Raw genomic sequence first — 16,359 nt, forward strand, 5'->3', positions numbered from 1 at the left:
GTGCATGAATTTGAGTCGAGCTAATCCAATCGGCCCCTTTTTCTTTCTACTTCGCCTCGAGTATAGGACACAAAAGCCCTAAAAGGTATCGGATTGATACTATTGTAGGCACCCGCAATTACTACATCATAATATCAGATCGACTCCATCTCGCTTACATGGAACCACATCATCTCGAATCCCACGCGTCAAGTGGAGCACAAACGTTCGCTCCACTAAGCCTTCCCTAATTACATTTTAATCTTAAACTCTGACCGTTCACTTTGTCTCTGGTCCGCACTTCAATCCCTGCCCAGGTTCAACGGCTCCTATCAATCCAGCTCCAGCATCACAGTGTCGAGCCAAAGCAATATCTTTGTGGGTGAGGCCGCGCGGGTGATGTGTGGTCCAATGGACATCAACGGAGCCGAACCGCTGGGACCACATTAGCTTGATGAACATGATTTTCTTTGTTCAGACATGTTGATCCACCCACGGAACTCCAACCTCTCCATTCCGGCTGTACAAGGAAAAGGGCCAAAAAAAAAACTCACAATAGTCATAGTGGGGTGGTGCTTCTTGACCGAGCTTTCGGCCGCAATCATATTCAGAAACGACTAGACAAGGTCAATGGGGAACCCCCCTAACACAAGTAGTTGTACTCACCACAGCTTTGAAATAGCTCTTAAAGTGGAACGTCTTGGTGACTCCCATCCCCTCAGCATCTAGTGCCCAGCCCTGTTGCTGCAGTGTGGTAGTGTCGGAACTCAATTGGTGTGGGTCTTCACCCTCCGCAAAGCGCGGTGCAGGAGTGCTCGATGCCATTCGGAGTGAAAGGTTGGGAATGGGACGTGTGCAGTTTACAATGGGCCGAAACAGGGAGAATCTCCCGAGACGTAGGGGGAAGCTCATACTCTCCTAGTTTGCACTTGCGCGTTGTTCCGGTTGAATTTGGGATTTGGCGTTTTCTGGTCCCGGACGCACGGACCATAATCAATCTCTATATCAGCTCTCTCACATGAAACCATGCACTCTAACCACCAAGATTCGGCGTCAATACCGTGTTGCTGGGGATTATAGACCAGTCCTACACCTCTCTCATTTGGCCTTTACGAACTCTCGCCCCGTCGTACACAATAGTGGAATTGTGGAAACATTCAGCAGGCGTGGTGGGTAAAAATAAATTGTTCCAGACTTGTTCTACTATTATAACCTGTTCAGCTGCCTCAATTGAACACCGGGTTTGAATGATTGTGAATTTGAAGATGCGCAATCCAATAACTTTACATTGACCAAAGCGATCAATGGAGCTTCCCAGTATAGATATAAAGCATTCATGCAAAATAGTCAAAGATCCCTTCGCGAATATTTGTTCACAGTGTGAACACGGGTTTAACCCCCTTCCCCCCCCCCTGGAAGTGACCCAAGTACCAAGGAAACGAACGTGAAAAAAAGCAATATATGACCATACCAACTGAAGATATGAGCGAAAGTAAGGTCAAGCAAATTCCAATGATGGCTGAAAAAGTCCTCAATAAGCACAATCATGCTTTCAATGACGTCGGATCCAAAGCGATCCCCGAGTCACATCTCACCAAAAATCGTTGTAGCTCGCTAGGATAGCAGATAGCAAAGCAGACCATGGCGATAAACATGGGCGTGGCGTCTAGAACATATGTAGGCCATTCGGTTGCTAGCAAGTATCCACCATTTCCACATGCATACTCAATGACACGGAAAATTGAGCGGAGCAAGATCATAGCGCTGATGGCGTACAAACTGTACAAATGCTTTTTCCAGGGAACCTCGCCTTGTTTGACTGCTGAAGTTGGATTCAATCTCATGCGATTGGCAAACACAATCGCCGTCACCACAAATAAGACGAATGTGAGGATCTGCATTACCAAACCCGCAAGTACAATGTACTGCCCCATGCTAGACATGGTGCTTTCGACCGTCATGCCAGCGCCGCTACCCTGGATGAGAAAGGTAATGATATCACAGGTGACGAATACCTTGGTAATCCATTTTATGCGAATAGGAGAAAAGTCTTCAGCGCTGACACTGCAAATAATGCGTGCGAGGACCATGTAAGCGGCGGCGGCAAACAAGATGGGAGCAAGGAGGAGAAATATGCTTTGGATAACATAGGGTATTAGCGCGGCGGTGTTGTTGTGGGCGGCTATTCGAGCAGCAAAACCGATGACTTCAACTATGAGATTACTTTTCAGTATATCTACGGATGGCTTGAACTTTGAGAAGATTGGGAGTACTAACATATTCCGCCGATAGCAAAGGGTATTGTGAAGCGGACTCGAGATTTGAACAGCTTCCAGAAGTGGATGACCGTGATTGCAAAGAAAAGTATGGCGAAGATCACAGCAGCCGCTATGGAAGGAACATAATGCCAGAGATAGTAGCCGTTAGTCATAGGCTCTAAGTCCGTCATTTTGGAGAAAGGGGCGTCGGAAGGGAGGTAAAGTGCAGTTGTATGGCACTTTGATTGATAGGAAATGATAAATTCGATTCAATGGGGTTGTTAGTCTGCCAAGGCAAGGTTTGAAACCATGTCAAAAAAAAATGTTTGGAGGTGGATTATGGATATTTATAGCTAGAAGGGTAGTCATAGATTTTCATGATGATCCAGTGCAGATATGGTCGAAGGCGCAGCATTTTTCAGAAATTAACCATCGTAGAATTTGACCTAATACGCGTATGAGATCATCTACTGCAGTAGGTGTATGGAAAATTGGGCCGTACATGCGTACTCATTCACGCGAGTCTCTGAGTTAATCCTGGTGGAAAGACCTGCCCAGGTGAAGGAGTAACACTTCGACCTCAATGCTGTTGCTTTGGAGTTCGTAGTCCGTAGCCAATCCTTTTTTCTTGAGGCCTACCTACCAGGCCCATCTCAATTAGCAACCATATTAAGCCAATCGGGTAGTCGACGTACTCGTAATTGACTATGAACCCAAATCCACTTAATCGGGGCCTTTTTTTGAGCCAATTGGTAAGCCGACGTACTCGTAAATTTGTGGATTCATATCCACTTTCATGAGACCAACTACGCAGTATACAGTTTATATTCGTACCCTGAAACGAACGGATTGAGATCATTGGACTAAAAGGTACCGTGAGACTAGCGGTTTATGAACTGAATTTCGCACATGGTGGCTTGCTTGCCGCTTGGCCATCATTTTCTTTGGCATAGGCTGTACGCGATTTAAATTGGAAAAGGTCAATGTATTATCAACCATTTATGCCGAGATCTATTTCTGTGTTTGAGGACGACCAAATTCGGAAATGTGGCTGCAGGCTTCGCCCAGAGGACCGGTGATCACTGTCTACCTGAGCAGCTGCGTAGGTACCAGTAGGCTTGATGACACCCCTGCGTTGTACCTCATATTCAGATTGAGCTACATCCTGAAAAGAGGCATATCAATTTATCAATAATAGACTCATTCAGCCAACTTTTCCTAATGGCCATTCCAACCACACCCTGAAAGATGGATCCAAATATTCATACACTTCTCTCAGCAAATGCTTGGCCGCTTTTTCAATCCAATACTTCGGTTCTCCATAATCCAACAGGACGCACGAATGAGCAAAGATAACTAGTGCGAAAGGGTCTTTCCTTGTTAGCAGATTCACAAACCCATCGCTAGTATGGCACATCCAGCCAACAAATCCAATTTCAACCATTTTCGACCAAGTCACGAGTTCTTCAAGAGCCAATAAGTAAGAAGGAAGGTACTCCTCATCAATGCTTATCGATTGAATATAAGCCGAGAATCGGCCCAGACAGGTTTCAATATCTCCTACAACGCCCTGCCCGATGCTAGGCTGGAAAAGGCCACTCAGCGCGCCAGACTCAAGGTCGTGCCAGGAAGAATCCAAGATTGTTCGCAAGCCTCGCAAGTGTACGATCCAGGGTGCCAGAAGGCCATCAGTACTGTAGAGAAGGACATTGCCGTTGTTGAGTGTCGCAAGCTCGAATACGAACCCGAGGGCAGCACACGCGTATATTGCATGGCAGTTGAGAAAAGAGATTTTCGAGAGAGCTGCTGCGGAGGATCGTAGTGCTGCTTCATATTGTTGATGTGCATATTGTAGATGGTACGTACTAGACGTTATGCGGCACAAATGCAGGGCAGATACGGCAAAGATCATCCGCAAAAGAAATGTGTGTGAGAACGCTAGCTCGGGGATCTGTAGTTGCCATAGAGATTGTAGCTCAGCTTTGTCGGATAGGGTGCGATAGGTCGATGTGGTGAAATGATGAAGAAGTTTGAAATCCGTTGTGTCGTCCTCTAGTGGTTTTTGATGGCTTGAAGGTGATTTTGACAAGATTGCAGAGGATGTCGTGGTTTTATCTGAAGGTGGGAAAGGCGCACTGAGCTTTGACTGTATGAATGGGCTTGGAGCAGGAGGTTTCCCAAATTCACATTTGATTCTATGCTGAAGACAGTTTCCACACGTAGGCTTGCCTTCATCGCACTGTGCAATAATTTTAGCAATCATCTTCTAAGTGGTGACCTCGGGAGTCATATGGACATCAAGCAAACAAGATATATCCTTGCTCCTCGATCTGCAGAAATCAGGATGCGCCAAAGTTGACATCAATGTCAAGTTTCTTACCTTTATTCTACGTTTCTTACAGCTCAAACAACCAGTTTTTGATTTTTTGTGCGACCGTCGACTAAGGGGCATTCCGACTGGTATGACGTTGCAGAATAAAGCTCACAGACCACAGCTGCGAGTAGGCCCGAACAAGACATTTGACAATGTTCGGTGAGCAAAGTAAATAGGAGGAAGATTTATTAGGCATTCACATTCAATACAATCATGAAATTTGCCTGGCTCAGCATGAAAAGGCTGAGGGCCAACGACCACGTGATCCGCGAGTCAAAACCTAGGAATCCACTCTTGCCAAGGCTTGCCAGTGTCCTGATACCATGGCTACAAAATGAGGACCACGGTCAATCATAGCTCTGTGGTCAAGGCGGCTTCGTGTGCTCTCACTCATTCCTATTTTATGCTTTTTGAGGCTACGGGATCTTGGCCCCACATGAGGCGCTAAAGGTACGAGTACGTAAGTCTTTTGATTGGTCAATATCGCATATCTGTAGGTTTGGGCCTGGAATTACGGATTTTGTCCTTCAGTGGAGCTGATTAGTTAGCCACAAGAACGACTATACGAACCAAAATAGAATCAAAGCTAGGAAGACGCAACATTATTGTTGATCAGAATAGACCTGGGCTCCGATGTAAGACACATAAGAGAGAGATGCCTTCGCGGATTCCTGCTCTTAAACAGTTCCAAACAGTTCCTCGTCTGTCTTTTTTTTCCAGTCTTTTCTTTGCGCTCTTTCCTCAGCTCCTTCTCTCAGCTTGCCTTCCAGGCCTCTCCAAGTGTTGCTCGCTTCCGTTCATTCTCTATAATCTATTTTGCTTTTTGGACAAACAATCTTACTGCCCACGTTCACCATGGCAGACTGGTCTTTCTATGACTACAGTCCCAGCAAAGTGGGAGCGATTATTGCACTGATCTGCTACGGAGCCAGTGCTGGCTACCATATATTTCAGCTAGTCGCGATGAAGTGCTTCTTTTTCACGACATTCATCGTTGGGGCACTCAGTGAGTTGGTTCCTGTGTTCCTGTAAATACAGCGTTGATGACACCAACTAACGTATGGCGCACAGTGATGACGTTGGGCTACATATTTCGTGCCGCTTCAGCAGCGGACACCACAGCTATGGGCCCGTATATTGGACAAAATGTCTGCATTCTACTCCCGCCCTCTCTTTATGCTGCTACGATATACATGATATACGGACGTATCGTTACCTACGCCGGAGAGCCATCATTATCCATTGTATCACCACAAAAGGTTACCAAGATATTTGTGATTGGAGACGTTCTTGCGTTTCTGACACAAGCCTCCGGTGGAGGTATGATGGCGATTGCCTCTATGTCGAAGATGGGACAGAGGATTACAATCGTAGGCCTTTTCATTCAACTTTTCTTCTTCGGGGGATTTCTTACGATCGCGATCATATTTGGGCGGCGAGTTCAGCAGACCAAGACTGCGCTACGTAACTTGCCATATGGAAATTTGCTCTTTGTTCTATTTGCTGTATCAGGATTGATTATAATTCGGTGTTTTTATCGAATTATCGAGTTCTGCCAAGGGAATGACGGGTACATGATGGGCCACGAGGCATTCATGTACGTGTTCGACACGATTCCAATGTTTGTCGTTCAAGCTGTCTTTCATTTTTTTCACCCTGGGAAGGTCCTTGTTACAAGGAGTTATACTGGACTTGGAATGGAGATGCGGTAACTTGATTCTGGAACGAGGGTATGATACTAGGCTAGACTTTTTTAAGCATTGGATGTATAATTGAAGTCTCTATCTCCCACACCATTGGGCTTCAAACTGTAGACCATTTTGAGCAATTTCCTAGGACTTCTTTGTTGGGAAGCATTATCAGCGAATCGGATACACACCCAAGTCGCATTTGACTAGAAATTTGAACACAACCTGCAGTGCTGCGCAATTACTGGGCAGTGTGTATGAGATAGCATAGAGGTACCTGATGTAGAGGCAGGTCTGCTTACACGTATTTAGTTGCCTGTCTTCATAGGCAAGTGGAGGTCATATACTCAACTGCATTTACGCGAAATCGTGGGAATCATGTAATTCTGAGTGCTTGAGGGTAAACCTAAAGACATCAACGTCTCAATTCCCGGCCAAAAGGGCACCAATAAGGTGCCAATAAGGCGTCTCAGACGGCCATTCTAGGCGCTCAGTTTACCTCTAGAGATCAAAACCATAGATACTTTATCTGACGCACTACATAGAGAAAGAAGCACCCAGTATTTGAAATAGAGGCCTTTGGAGACAGACCTGACTTCAAGTTCTACCTTCAACTTCTGCCAAGATGTATCGCCTGCACATTGCAAGGATGGAGACTAAAGAGGCTTGAAAAGACTGCATCTAGACCACTTGAGCAAGCCAAAGGGTATTCCGCATCCGAATACCAAGTTGATGCTGCCTCAAATACCACTTAGTGCAGTAACACCCAACACGGAACTCCAAGTGCCTAATCAGGTAGTGTAACTCGAATCCGGGGACCTGCTTGAAAGTTAATATCATACCGGATCCGGTAAGGCCCAGATTCGCCAATGCTACTCTAACATCGGAACAGTCGGGAAGTCGGGTAGATCAGATCGATCTAGTCCCACTAAGTTGTAAGCCCACGCGAGAAACTCCGCTGATCGTCGGTATAGTACTTATTAGAGATTCGAGATCTGGGGAAAGGATATCAGAAAATGGTACAATTTGTTGCAGATCATCTGGTAAGTGGCTAGAGGGTTTAATGTCCAAAAGTCTTAATGAAACAATAGACATTTTAGAGAGATTGTGTGAATAATAAGCTAATTCATGGGATTCGTAAGAAGGTATCACGGAGCCGAAGGACTAAAGTACATAAAAACCTGGCAGTCCATAAATTCCATCGAGACCTTTGCTAGCCAGGTAGAAGCAACACATTAAGTGAGTACGCCGTCTTCTAAAACGAGGATGCCACCTAGACATCCTGGTCAGACAGTCGTATGCCCAGCGATCAACCGGAAAAATAATTTTTGAACAAGTCCACCACGCCCAGCGCAAGGAATAATGCCATGGAAAAAACATGAACAGAGAAAGGAAGGTGTGAAATGCGCCTAAATCTCCAACCCAGTCCTTTCCATTGCAAGCCCATATCGTAGACGGTGGTTGTATAGATTGCCACCATGGCTGAAAGGTGCATTGCCTATTAATGATCACATTTTCGAGTCGTGTATTGTCTTTTGGTTTGGTGTTGAGGAGGTTTGGAGATTTGAGGCTGACTCTCCAGTCTTAAAGGTTCACGCTGTTGCGGCGGGAGTTCGCCCGCGAGTTGGCCCGCGAGTTGGCCCGAGAGTTGATACGGGAGCCGGGGCGGCTGCCCAGAGCCTGGCGGAGACGAAGATCTTGCTGGGATCGGGCGTATGAGTTGGCACGCGATGCTTCAGGAACCTTAGATACACGTCGGCCCTGGATGGCCAGGTCGTGGCGAGCCTCGTTCAGCTGCTGGGCGAACGGAGAACGCTTGCGCAGGGCAGGGCCCTTCCAGTAGATGACGTAGACAGCAGCGACCAACACGAGTGAGATGAAGACTGCAGGGAGTCAAAATTAGCAACGATTGGAGACATAGAATTGGAGACATAGCTACGGGTAGGAACTTACAAAGAATGGTACAGGCCCATTCGACGTGGTCTGTGCTACCGATGTTGGTGAAGAAGGGAGTCGCGGGGATAGTCAGAACACCAGCCAGGAAGTCGCGCGACCATCCATTTCCACCAGTGGCCGAGGCAGAGTACGGACCGTAAGCACAGATCATGTAGTCAATAGTAGCCATATAGATAGCATAGTTGGCGATACCAATGATGGCAGCGAAGATCATAGATCCGATCCAGTGGCATTGTGGCAGACTGGTCCAGGCAAAGCCAATCAAACCGATGGGCAAGCAGGGTGCAGTGTACAGCAACCACCAGAGGCGAGACTCATACTGGGCCCGTTCACTATCGGGGTTGGCGGCACGCTCGGCCACGTTCCGCTTAATCACTGGGAACCAAGAGATCCACGCAATGAAGTATCCAACCACAATGGGAATGAATGCAAGACCGAGTTGCCAGGTGTTGAATCCCCACTGACCATAGACCAAGGACAGAGACTGGATAAACATGAAAATCAGGGCGTCGCTGAATCCACTCAATAGGGAGAGAGTCAAGACAATTGGCTCGGTCAAGAACATGCGGAATGGACGGATCCAGGTGGACAGGATCTCACGAGGAGGGAAACGCTCACGGAAGGTCATATTCTCGGTAGGACCATAGATGTTGGGGTTCTCGCCGCTCTCACGCATCTTCTTTGCAATGCGGTCCATGAGGACGGTGGTACGGGTCTCGGGAACGAGGAAGAAATGCATGATCTGGACAAAGCCACCGAAGATAAGCTGAATCCAGATGTTCCAGCGCCAGGGGAGGAAGGCCTCCACAAAACCACCGATGACTGGGCCCAGAACCGAGCCACCCACTGAGGAGAAAACGACGGCCGCAACCGCATACTGCTGGGTATCTGCCTCCCATAAATCCGCAATCATGCCCAAAGTCACCGAACCACCGGCCGATGAGAGACCTCCAAGAGCTCGACCGACCATGATGGAGGCAAAGTTCGGAGCTAGTGCCACAGGCAGTTGGAAGATATTGACGAACAACAAAGAAAGCTGCAGAATAGGCTTGCGACCCAACTCCTCACTCCAAGGTGCCCACAGCTCGCAACCGAAAGCGTATAGAACCAGGAAAATCATGGCACCGCATCGAGCAGCTTGCATCGAGACACCGAACTCCTCCGAAATTCCGGAAAGACCGTTGGAGTAGAGCGAGGTGTTGAAGTTCATGGAGACCTGGACCAGGAAAATGACACCAATGATCAACCACTTGCGTTTCTCGCTGAAGGAGTATCCTAGTCTGTCGTAGCACATATCCTCGGTGAGTATAATGCGGCCATCGGGGGAGGCATTTTCTAATTGGTGTAGATTATCTGATTTTTCATTCATGGGCACGACATCGTGAGTAGTGCTGGATGTCTCTGATGTCTGTAGAACATCTCGGCCGTTGCCCGGTTTTCCTGGGTTGCTTTCCATCTTGTCCGGGTTGGGATAAAGGGTACAAGAAAGACAAACGGGAAGTGTATGGAAGAGAAAACCTGGGGAAACAAACAGCCCAAATATTAGAGAAGGAAAGTATGGGAGAGACGCGGAGTAAAAGATGTGGAGGTGGAAGAGGGGGGAACGAAAGTAATAAATACTTACTTTTCCTAATGCAACGACGTAGAGATCAGATGCGGCAAGCACATTCCTTGGAACCATAGATTTAAGCCCCCAGATTTCACTTAACCAGGGCAATTACTGTACATAATGGAATTTACTCTAAATTCCATTTAGGGAAAGTCTTTCTCCAGATTTTTTTTACTCGCTCTCCAGTTTCCCTACCGAATTAGCGGGATGCCGACTTTGTACCATTTCCCGTTTTTCCCCAGTGTGATCCACTCTATTATAAATTCCCTCAATACAATCGCGGAGATTTGCTGAATAGAAAGATTTAGGAGTTAAATGGGTGAGCTTTTATTTTTCTCCTCCAAATTTGACTTTGGGTATTAATTTGCTTTTTTTTTCCCTGTTGGAGTTGGGCGTAAGATGACGCCCCTTCCCCCGGGAATAGGTAAACCGTAAGCCCCCATGGGCACAATAACCCGCAATTGGACAACCGGCTCCACTTAACCCATGGCCGATGGCGGTCGTCAGTGCAGTTGTTCACGCCGGACCCTTTCCGAGCCGTTTTTGGTGCCGTGAAAAGACCGTGAGAAGACCGTGAGAATGCCCGCATCGGGATCTCGGGAAGAGGCTAGCCAAGGCCCATTTCAAGATGCATGCGACATCAATTTTTCACCACAAAGACCGAGATATCAAAACTGAGGGAAAATATGGGGAGGGACGTGTGGTGCCCCACGATGCAAGGAGCCGACATTATTGGGTCAACGCTCCCAGGCCGCATGGTTCTCCATCGCGCTCAGAAGTGTAACTACAATGGGAAAAAATGACGCAGAAATTAAATCTATTCCCCATGGGCAAAGCCGGGCTGTCCGAGGCCCTCAGGATTCAAGTCGCCAAATCCAAGAAAAAAAAATTTTAACGTACCTGTGGTGGCTTCATGTGACGTCAGGCTGGGCTTCCTAAGTCTTGGCCATGGTTCGTTCAGGAATCAGGAGCAGGTACCGCTACAGCCATGGGACTGACGGGCGTGGCGTCGGGGCGATCGTCATCCGAGCAGGGGCCCAGAGTCTTGTTTTGACGGGCTGCGCTTACTCTCTACCTCCAAGCCGAAACACTGAAATCCTGAGATCTGCATGGTGAGTTTTTTCCAGAATTGAACATTAGTCAAAGCGCCGATGTCAACCATACTTGGGGATGCATTGTGACCCCATAATCCCCCCCTTTTTTTTTTTTGAAACAAAGTTTGGCTTCAGTCACAATCCGGTGGTACGTTGTCCGGAAACAACCACAGTTGCAGGATGCCGCAATTGGATTGCATTCCTGCACATGGGCCGTGATCGTCGATCCCGATCAAGCCACGCGAGTTGTGATGATCTCGGGTATAAAACACCAGAATCATGAATCATGAGATGTTGTCGAAGCGGATGTAGTATATTTGAAGTATTAAGTTTTGAGGCGCCACTGCCTCTCGGAGACGCCGTTCTGTCCCTTGGTAGTCTGAATCTGGCCGCACCCAGGTACGAACGCGCCCGATTCATTTGGTAGACGCTTCTGGCCCTTGGAATAAATGAGGAGGATTCTTGGGATAACAGTCGGGGCCAAAAAGGGGATGGTCACTGTGACTCACAAAGTAATTTGTCACGAGGGTCATACCCCAGGTTCTGGATTGTTAACGCTGTTTATGGAGAAACTGGGGGATCCCCGTAGACACCTCAGGCACCAAGGCCTGTTTGCATGGCATCATGTGATGTCACCTGCCCCGCCAAGTGGCTGAGTCAGCGCCTCATTATGCTCTTGACAGTAATGTAGCTCACCAACGTTAGATTCTATTGAAGTTGTACTCATATCATTTGAAACCCTGGTCCCTCTCACCATGTGCCCAGATATCAACTCTCTTCCGCAGTCTCGCTCATCTTCCACCTCTTCATCCCTCCCTCACCGCAACCCCCCGACTGCCTCTCCAGGGACCGCCCCCGCTCCAATGAACCCCAACACGACTTCCCCTCGACCCTCCCGCGGATCAAGTGCGGGCCGACTATCGGTTTCCGAACGACGCCGGTCCGCTGCCGGCATGAATCTAAACCTGAACGAGTCGCCTAGCGCCTCGGGAAATCACGGCGAGAGCCCCTGGGCCGACCACCGCTCCTCCATCGGCCATGCATTCCGTACAGCCAGTCCCACCAGTCACGGCGGCAGCCCGGTCTTTGCGACAGCGGACCCGCATCACCAGCGCGCACCTTCTCTCGGCGAGCTACACCAGGAATTAGAACAGGAGCAAGAGGCGCAAGTGGTAGGTTTTTCAATGATTTAACTACTTTAATTCAAAAACAAGAGTCTAATCAATGAGGAATAGAACCGTCTACTGCAGATGATTCGCAGCCAGCAGGCCCAGCTACAACAATTCCAACAACAGTCCACGCAGCCGGGTGCCAGCACAGCAGTTGTCGACGAACTTACTCCATCCGAACGGTCCTCCTCGTTTTCCCTTCCTATCCCCCCGCCTGTGCAGGCACCCAGCAGTCGGCTGTCGATCTCTTCGGTTTCCAATCGCCGATCCTCACGGCCACCCAGTCAAACGACATCTCCAAATTTGCAACCACAAGATGCGTCGCGAGGATCCGAAGGCACGGAGGCATTCCCAGCACTACCGAATTCATCGCGCCGTGGAAGCCGAGATGAAAATACATACTACCAAGCTGAGGCAGCCATGTTGAGCCGAGAAAATCAAATGCTACGACAAAGAATTCGAGAATTAGGTAAGCAGTAGTTCCATCTTTCCCCCAGTCATTACGCAGAGAGACTTTCACATAAGGTGGGGGAGTGGGGAGTTCTTTTTCATAGCATGGGGTACAGAATACGGACACGGCATTCTAACTCTCTACAGAACGACAGATAGGAGACCTGACCGTCTCTGCGAGACCATCGGCCTCCCCAGCTACTGGATCGGGTGATACATCGGGGCAAGAGGGGGCCGAAGCGGCGGACCCGCCTGCCGTCAGATCGGCAGACGGGAAAGACTGAAACTTTCCCCAAAAAAGTCGTCATCTCACCTAAAGACCAGCGGCCATTCCGGATTAAGATTAGTCATGACTCGCATTGAACTTTCCATTCTCAATCGAGTGGGCCATTTGCGCTCATATCAACATGGCCTGATGAAGGATCTCCAGATCACCTCGTGACGCTCACCTTCTCATGAGGGATTTTTTCCTTCGTTACTCTTGGCACCTCCTAGTACTTAGTCCCGGTTCTCAATCTCGGATGTACAGTTGGGGCGCTGTGAAATCCCTCTCATGGATATTTTTGAAGCACAATGAAGTGTCTCTGCGTCTGGAATGAGGTTGCAGTGATGCAGATTTACCCAACAGGAGTGTGGTAGTGGACCTAAACCTATGCATCATGCTTGACAGGCTATGGTATCATCTAGAGACAGATTGTATCCGTCAAGTCCGTTCAGCAAGCAAGGCATCCATGGTCGCACGGCCCATTTGTATCACGATAATCATCAACCACGAGATATGATTACAGGAGTCTGTATATCGTACATCCTTGGAACCTTGGAAGTCGTAGTGAATACATCAAATTCAAAATTGTCATTTGCCTTTTCTTTGTGAGGAAGGTATAGATCCTACAATATGTCTAAGTATATTTAAGTGATAAGTTATGGAGTAGCCATCATGGGCAGTGCACCATTGCCTACCTTGTGTAAGCCCAACCAACCTTGGAACTAGGAAACCTGGAAGCAATCGAAACATTTACTAGATGCAAGCATATCATTCTAACCCCAACTATACCTAGCGAAGGTAGAAAAAAAAAACCATGCGTATTGTTGTATAGGTACAGAAAACCCGCACCAATATATTCATCTATCGAAGACGCTGCTGAAGTGAAACCAAATCTCAAACAAGATAGGAATAAGAAAAAAACCGGATGATACAACTCGAAAACTACAGCTTAGCCTTCTCAGACTGGGCAGCCAGGTCGGGCATAAGCACATCCCGAAGCTCGGTGGCAGCCTCGTTCAAGAAGTAGCTCATGCGGTGAGCGCCGAGGCGTTTGCAGACGATGTTGAAGTTGAGACTGGATGATGTTAGTGCTGATGACACAAGACAAAGGCGAAGGTGAGAGGAGGGAAGAGGAGGGAAGGGGATATGTACCTGTTCTCGTTGATCATGTAGGCGATACCGAATCCATCATCAATAACCTGGCTCCATCCGTATCCGTTGAAGTATTCTGAGCTCAGCTGGGAAGAAGAAATGTACCAAGAACCGGAGTAGGAGTATGCAGGATCCTCATAAAGAGCGGGAAGCTTCTCACCAGGCTGGAGAAGCTTCTTGAGACCAAAGAGGTGACGATCAACACCACGGCCATCACTAGCCTCGAGAGTATACTTAGTGTGCTGGGACAAAGCAGCACGGAAGAGCTTAACGACCTCCTCGCGGGGGACAGTGTGATCATGGAAAGCCTTGCAGAAGGCAACGCTCTCGTCGGAGACGGTGCGGGTAGTCTCTGTACGGCCTTCCTGGAATTTACGGGTTGAGGCAGACTCGTAGGTAGGTCGGTTCTTGCCGTACATCTTAAAGTAGGCGAGTTGGATGACCATCTGGACGTAGGCGTCAGGGCTGCACTTAAACTTCTTAATCAGACCCTTTCCGTAGCCCTGGAAGGCTTGCACGACTAGCTCATGGTCGGCGATCTGCTTGCGGTGGTATTGGGCCGCGAAGTCGATGGCCTCGTTGGTTTCCTTGTTTAGGTGGAAGGTGATGGGCTTGGGGTCGGAGAGCTGGGAGCGGACAGACTTGGCAGAGAGGTCGATACGCTTGTTGAAGATAAGGTTGTTAACGTGGTCGTTCAAGCGGTGAGTGGGTGTTCCGTCCATCATGCTGTGCTCGCCCATAAAGCCGGCGGTACCGTTGTCGTTGACAATGAACTGCAGGGGCTTGTCAAACCAGCGGTTGGAACCGTCACCGTGCCAGTACTGGTGTGAGCGCTCCTCCAGAGTAACGGGCTTAGCGTCATCCAAGCAAACCAAGAATCCAGCAGACTCGATATCACGCAGAGCCTGCTCGTTGGCCGGATCGGCAGCGATGAGCTTCTTGCGAGCCGCAGTCCAGTGATCACGGTCAGCAACAGTCAGCACACCGACCGGCGGGGCAGGCTGGGCAATCTCAATGATGCGCTGGAACTGCTGCTCCAACTCGGACACGTTCAGAGCCTGGCCGTTAACGACCAGGGGCACCTTGTAGAACTGGTTCTTGCGGACCACGACAATGTGCTGGTTCTCCTCAGCGGAGAACTTCTGGGGGTAATCCGCAGGGTCGGCGGGAATACGGCAGCAGTTGAACATGTACTCGTAAGAGCTCATGGCCATGGGCTGACCGCGCATGTACTCGGGCTCGAGCGAGCCCGCATCAACCTCCTTCTTGAACTCCAGGGCAGCAGAGGTGATGGCCGCCGCGCGCTTGGCCGGGTCACGACGCTCACGGTCATCCCGGTAGGAGTAGAAGTAGGAAACGTAAGGAATGACGGGGTCACGGTAACCCAGATAAGCGGCCTCGTTCCACCATTCGGCAATCCAGTTGTTGATCTTGGGGTTGGCGGCCCGCTCTAGCAACCGCTTCTGCAGAGGCTCACCCTCGCCACCAGGGCGAATGAAAGCCTCCACAGCGGACTTGGTCCGCTCATACTCCGCCTCAGAGACGAGGGGGTGGACGGACTTTAGGTAGCGGCGGCCGGTCTCCTCCAGGGATGGCACGGGGAGGCGGGGCAGAGAGTTCTCAAAGCGAAGCATCTTGCCTTTGGAGAGATCCTCCTTGTACCCTAAGCGCACAAAATTCCATTTTATTAGCCAAGGATTCCTCGACCGAGCACATTGATGGAGAGTGTTTGGTAAGTAGGTAAGGAGACCATGACGGCATTCCCCACCAACGCATGTGATAAGAACTCACCCTCAGGGATTGAAGATGCCTTTCGCCGGGGAGCCATAGCAGGTGTCTGGTAGAACGATCAGTCTCAATTGGTCTTCAATGATCATGAAAATTCCTAAAAGATCTTGCGACAGGATCGGAGGTGGCCGTCTTACCGAGCGCGCGAGCAGTTGTGTCGGAGGGAGCCGGGGCCTTGACAAGGTAGAAGAGAGACGGCTTCGAGCAGAAGCAGCAAACATGCCTCACGTATGTGTAGGGAAGGGGGGTGTGTAGGGAGAAGGAGGGTATCTAGGGGAGAGGATGAAGACGAAGTTGTTCCTAGGAGTGTCGGAGAACAAATACTTAGTGAAAGAGCCGAGGCTTCGCAGGAGACCGAAGTGATGTTGCCCGCGGATAGGCGTGACGTCGCTAATACCGCTTTGTGGGGCCAGACCACCAATGAAAGGCAGCTTCGGCTCAATAATACAGTAGACCCCGGTAATCTATGTATTGATCTGGGCCTCGGTTGTTTCGAATTCTGGGGTTATTGTGGGAACTATGCAAGTCACAAGGAGGGGATCGGCCGACCCGGGACTCGGGATACCGAGAGAAAGCA

At 49.1% G+C, this 16,359-nt stretch overlaps 6 protein-coding genes across 6 annotated transcripts; 2 read left to right on the top strand and 4 right to left on the bottom strand.

Annotated features, from left to right (window-relative positions):
* Positions 1–111: 111 nt before the first annotated feature.
* On the bottom strand, positions 112–1,037 carry N7503_009520 (4a-hydroxytetrahydrobiopterin dehydratase). Its single transcript, XM_057069066.1, has 3 exons — positions 646–1,037; positions 534–596; positions 112–414 (listed from the first exon to the last, which is right to left on the bottom strand). Exons 1-3 carry the CDS (start codon positions 889–891, stop codon positions 259–261), a joined length of 465 nt encoding a protein of 154 aa, XP_056915677.1. The 5' UTR covers positions 892–1,037; the 3' UTR covers positions 112–258.
* A 486-nt stretch (positions 1,038–1,523) lies between these two features.
* On the bottom strand, positions 1,524–2,428 carry N7503_009521 (RTA1 domain-containing protein; the record flags this gene model as incomplete). Its single annotated transcript, XM_057069067.1, has 2 exons — positions 1,524–2,191; positions 2,257–2,428. The coding sequence occupies 2 exons, from the start codon at positions 2,426–2,428 to the stop codon at positions 1,524–1,526; spliced, it is 840 nt and encodes a 279-aa protein (XP_056915678.1).
* A 3,038-nt stretch (positions 2,429–5,466) lies between these two features.
* N7503_009522 (RTA1 domain-containing protein) lies at positions 5,467–6,323 on the top strand (the record flags this gene model as incomplete). The annotated part of the gene is made up of 2 exons (XM_057069068.1): positions 5,467–5,617; positions 5,683–6,323. 2 exons carry the CDS (start codon positions 5,467–5,469, stop codon positions 6,321–6,323), a joined length of 792 nt encoding a protein of 263 aa, XP_056915679.1.
* Positions 6,324–7,883: 1,560 nt separating this feature from the next.
* N7503_009523 (uncharacterized protein) lies at positions 7,884–9,711 on the bottom strand (the record flags this gene model as incomplete). The annotated part of the gene is made up of 2 exons (XM_057069069.1): positions 7,884–8,182; positions 8,253–9,711. The coding sequence occupies 2 exons, from the start codon at positions 9,709–9,711 to the stop codon at positions 7,884–7,886; spliced, it is 1,758 nt and encodes a 585-aa protein (XP_056915680.1).
* A 2,002-nt stretch (positions 9,712–11,713) lies between these two features.
* Positions 11,714–12,861, top strand: N7503_009524 (uncharacterized protein; the record flags this gene model as incomplete). Its single annotated transcript, XM_057069070.1, has 3 exons — positions 11,714–12,130; positions 12,194–12,596; positions 12,725–12,861. 3 exons carry the CDS (start codon positions 11,714–11,716, stop codon positions 12,859–12,861), a joined length of 957 nt encoding a protein of 318 aa, XP_056915681.1.
* Positions 12,862–13,784: 923 nt separating this feature from the next.
* Positions 13,785–16,003, bottom strand: N7503_009525 (carnitine O-acetyltransferase CAT2; the record flags this gene model as incomplete). Its single annotated transcript, XM_057069071.1, has 4 exons — positions 13,785–13,917; positions 13,995–15,657; positions 15,786–15,831; positions 15,920–16,003. 4 exons carry the CDS (start codon positions 16,001–16,003, stop codon positions 13,785–13,787), a joined length of 1,926 nt encoding a protein of 641 aa, XP_056915682.1.
* Between the last annotated feature and the right edge of the window lie 356 nt (positions 16,004–16,359).

This window comes from Penicillium pulvis (genome assembly GCF_028828015.1).
Source record: "Penicillium pulvis strain IBT 33274 chromosome Unknown scaffold_8_segment0_segment0, whole genome shotgun sequence".
NCBI lineage: Eukaryota > Fungi > Ascomycota > Eurotiomycetes > Eurotiales > Aspergillaceae > Penicillium > Penicillium pulvis.

What these genes read in the sequence shown, in the direction of transcription:
- N7503_009520 (XM_057069066.1), bottom strand. Translation starts at nt 891, where the DNA reads ATGAGCTTCCCCCTACGTCTCGGGAGATTCTCCCTGTTTCGGCCCATT. An exon ending in AGAGCTATTTCAAAGCTGTG is followed by an intron (nt 597 to 645) that starts GTGAGTACAACT and finishes GACCTTGTCTAG; the next exon opens with TCGTTTCTGAATATGATTGC. An exon ending in ACCACCCCACTATGACTATT is followed by an intron (nt 415 to 533) that starts GTGAGTTTTTTT and finishes ATGTGGTCCCAG; the next exon opens with CGGTTCGGCTCCGTTGATGT.